A 2,641-nucleotide genomic window follows, 5' to 3' on the forward strand; every position below is an offset into this window, starting at 1 on the left:
TTTTATATATTATCATTTATATCTATTTTCAATTTATATTTATTCTCTTTTGATTTATATTAATATTAAATTTATCTTTTATACTTTGATTTTATTATTATATCATTGATTATCATTTCTCCTTTTATTTATCTTTTATTCTTATTATTCTTTTGTTTTTTATATTCTATATCATATATTCATTTATATTTTATCACTTATTACATGTTATAATAATAACATAACACATATGATTGAATATATAATAAACATCATGATGAAATTATACATATAAATAATAAACATAAAAAAGAGTAAAATATTTTCAACAATAAAACAATATTAATTATTTTGAATCATTAAATTAGACACTTATTATTTCATATTTCTAATTTTTATAATAAAATTACACTTTTTATTTCTTCTTTTCTTCTTTTATTATCTCTTTTCTTTTATTACTTTTTATCTTCTTTTTGTCTTCTTCTACTTTCTACTTTTATTCTTTCTTCATCTTCTTCTACTTTCTTTTTATTTTTTATATCTTTCTCTTCTTTTCTATTATTTCTTTTTTTCGTTGCCTTCATTTTCTATTTCATCAACTTCTTCTTTATTATATGTTTAAACAATTTATTCATTATTATTAAATATTCTTTATTATTTGTCAAACAACATATAATCTCATTTTATTTGGTATTATTATATGCATCTAATTAGTTATAATTGAATGTCAAATAAATTTAGTTTCCAATACTGAAATAATAATTAACCAACAATGAGGATGTTATAACTAATGAAATTAACTTGTTATTATCATAAAACTGTGTCACTTAATTACTATTGCACAGTAATAAGAATTTGATACAGTGTCAATTGAAATCATCAAAAAATTATTTTATTAAAAGAAAACAAAATTAATTATTGAAAAACATACAATCAAAAAAGATATTTATTTTCAGATAATTCATATTTTTATTATATTTTGAAAATACAACTAATAAATAATAAATAAAAAAGAACTAAAATATAATGAAATAATCAAAAATAATAAAGAAAGAATGCAATTAGGATATAATGAAATAATGATTGTCTCAAAGTATTTTGAAGATATTAATGATTTTATTAATTTAGAAATTGGAATTAAAAGATTTCAAGGAAATATGGAACGATTTCATTTTAATCCAATTCCATTGAATCAACATTCAAGAAGATTGTTTCCTAATATTGAAACATTTCATATTTATAATAAAAAAGATGAAGTGTTTAAAGATGGAAGAATAATTAAACAAATAATATGGTATAAAGTGAATTATTCAAGATATTTAGAAGAGAAAGAAGAAGGAAATATTTGTAAAAATATCGAATATACAAAAGAAGATAGAATTAAATATGGAAATACAATACCAATAGAAGTTAATTCACTTGGAGAATATTGTTTTTATGGATTAAAATCCATTAATATTCCATCAACAATTAGTAAAATAGGAAATAACAATTTTAGTAATAAATTATTAACATCAATCACAGTTGATAACTTGAAATTTATAAGTAAAGAAAGAATATTTATGAATGAACCAGCATTATTAAGTATTCAAACTCCACGTGATATACAACAAGTAAACAAGAAAAAAGTAATACGAAGAAATATTAATGAATTTATAATACCAACAAGTGTAACTAAATTAACAGATGAGTGTTTTAAAGAATGTTATTCATTAACATCATTTAACATTCCTACAACAGTAAATGAATTAGGAAGTTATTGTTTTAGTTATTGTTCATCATTAAAATCAATCAATATTCCACCATCAGTTAATGTAATAGAAAACTATTGTTTTGATGGATGTTCATCATTAACATCAGTTACTATACCATCATCAATACATTCATTAGGAGACAATTGTTTTAGAGGATGTTCAACATTAAAGTCAATTAATATTCCAAAGACAGTTAGTAAACTAGGAAATGGGTGTTTTGAGAGATGTACGTCATTAAGTTTAATTAATATACCAAGAGGAATAAAAGAAATAGGAGGTGGATGTTTTTATGAATGTTTGTCATTAACCAGTATGAATATACCGACAACAATTAGTAAAATAGGAGGGACATGTTTTAATGGATGTAAATTATTGAAGAACATCAATATAAAAAATATTCAATTTATTAGTGGAAATAGAATATTTTTAAATGAACCAATTTTATTGAGCATTAGAACACCAGAAAATATAAAAGAGATTAACAGAAATGAAATTAAACAAAGAGATATTAATGAATTTATTATACCTACAACAATCACTAAATTAACAGATGAATGTTTTAGTGGATGTACTTCATTACGCTCATTTAACATTCCTACAACAGTAAATGAATTGGGAAGTTATTGTTTTTGTGGATGTTCATCATTAAAATCAATTATTATTCCATCAACAGTTAGTATAATAGGAGATGAATGTTTTAAAGGATGTTCATCATTAACATCAGTTACTAAAACACTAAAAGAATCGAATGAAGAAAATACAAAATGTGTTTTAGTGTAACAGATAATTGAATCAACTACCATTTTTATATTTCAATATATTCTTCTTTTAACTCTTCTATTTTATTATGAATGTTGATTATTTATTCATGTTTAATTATTACCAGTTTGAATTTAATACCTCTCTTA

The 2,641-nt window shown here is 21.0% G+C and overlaps 1 protein-coding gene across 1 annotated transcript; it reads left to right on the forward strand.

Moving 5' to 3' along the window:
* Positions 1 to 1,034: 1,034 nt before the first annotated feature.
* On the forward strand, positions 1,035 to 2,513 carry EHI_100700 (uncharacterized protein; the record flags this gene model as incomplete). The annotated part of the gene is made up of 1 exon (XM_646126.1): positions 1,035 to 2,513. One exon carries the CDS (start codon positions 1,035 to 1,037, stop codon positions 2,511 to 2,513), a length of 1,479 nt encoding a protein of 492 aa, XP_651218.1.
* Between the last annotated feature and the right edge of the window lie 128 nt (positions 2,514 to 2,641).

The sequence above is a fragment of the Entamoeba histolytica genome, genomic scaffold (genome assembly GCF_000208925.1).
Source record: "Entamoeba histolytica HM-1:IMSS scf_1104750517807 genomic scaffold, whole genome shotgun sequence".
NCBI classification, from domain to species: domain Eukaryota; phylum Evosea; order Mastigamoebida; family Endamoebidae; genus Entamoeba; species Entamoeba histolytica.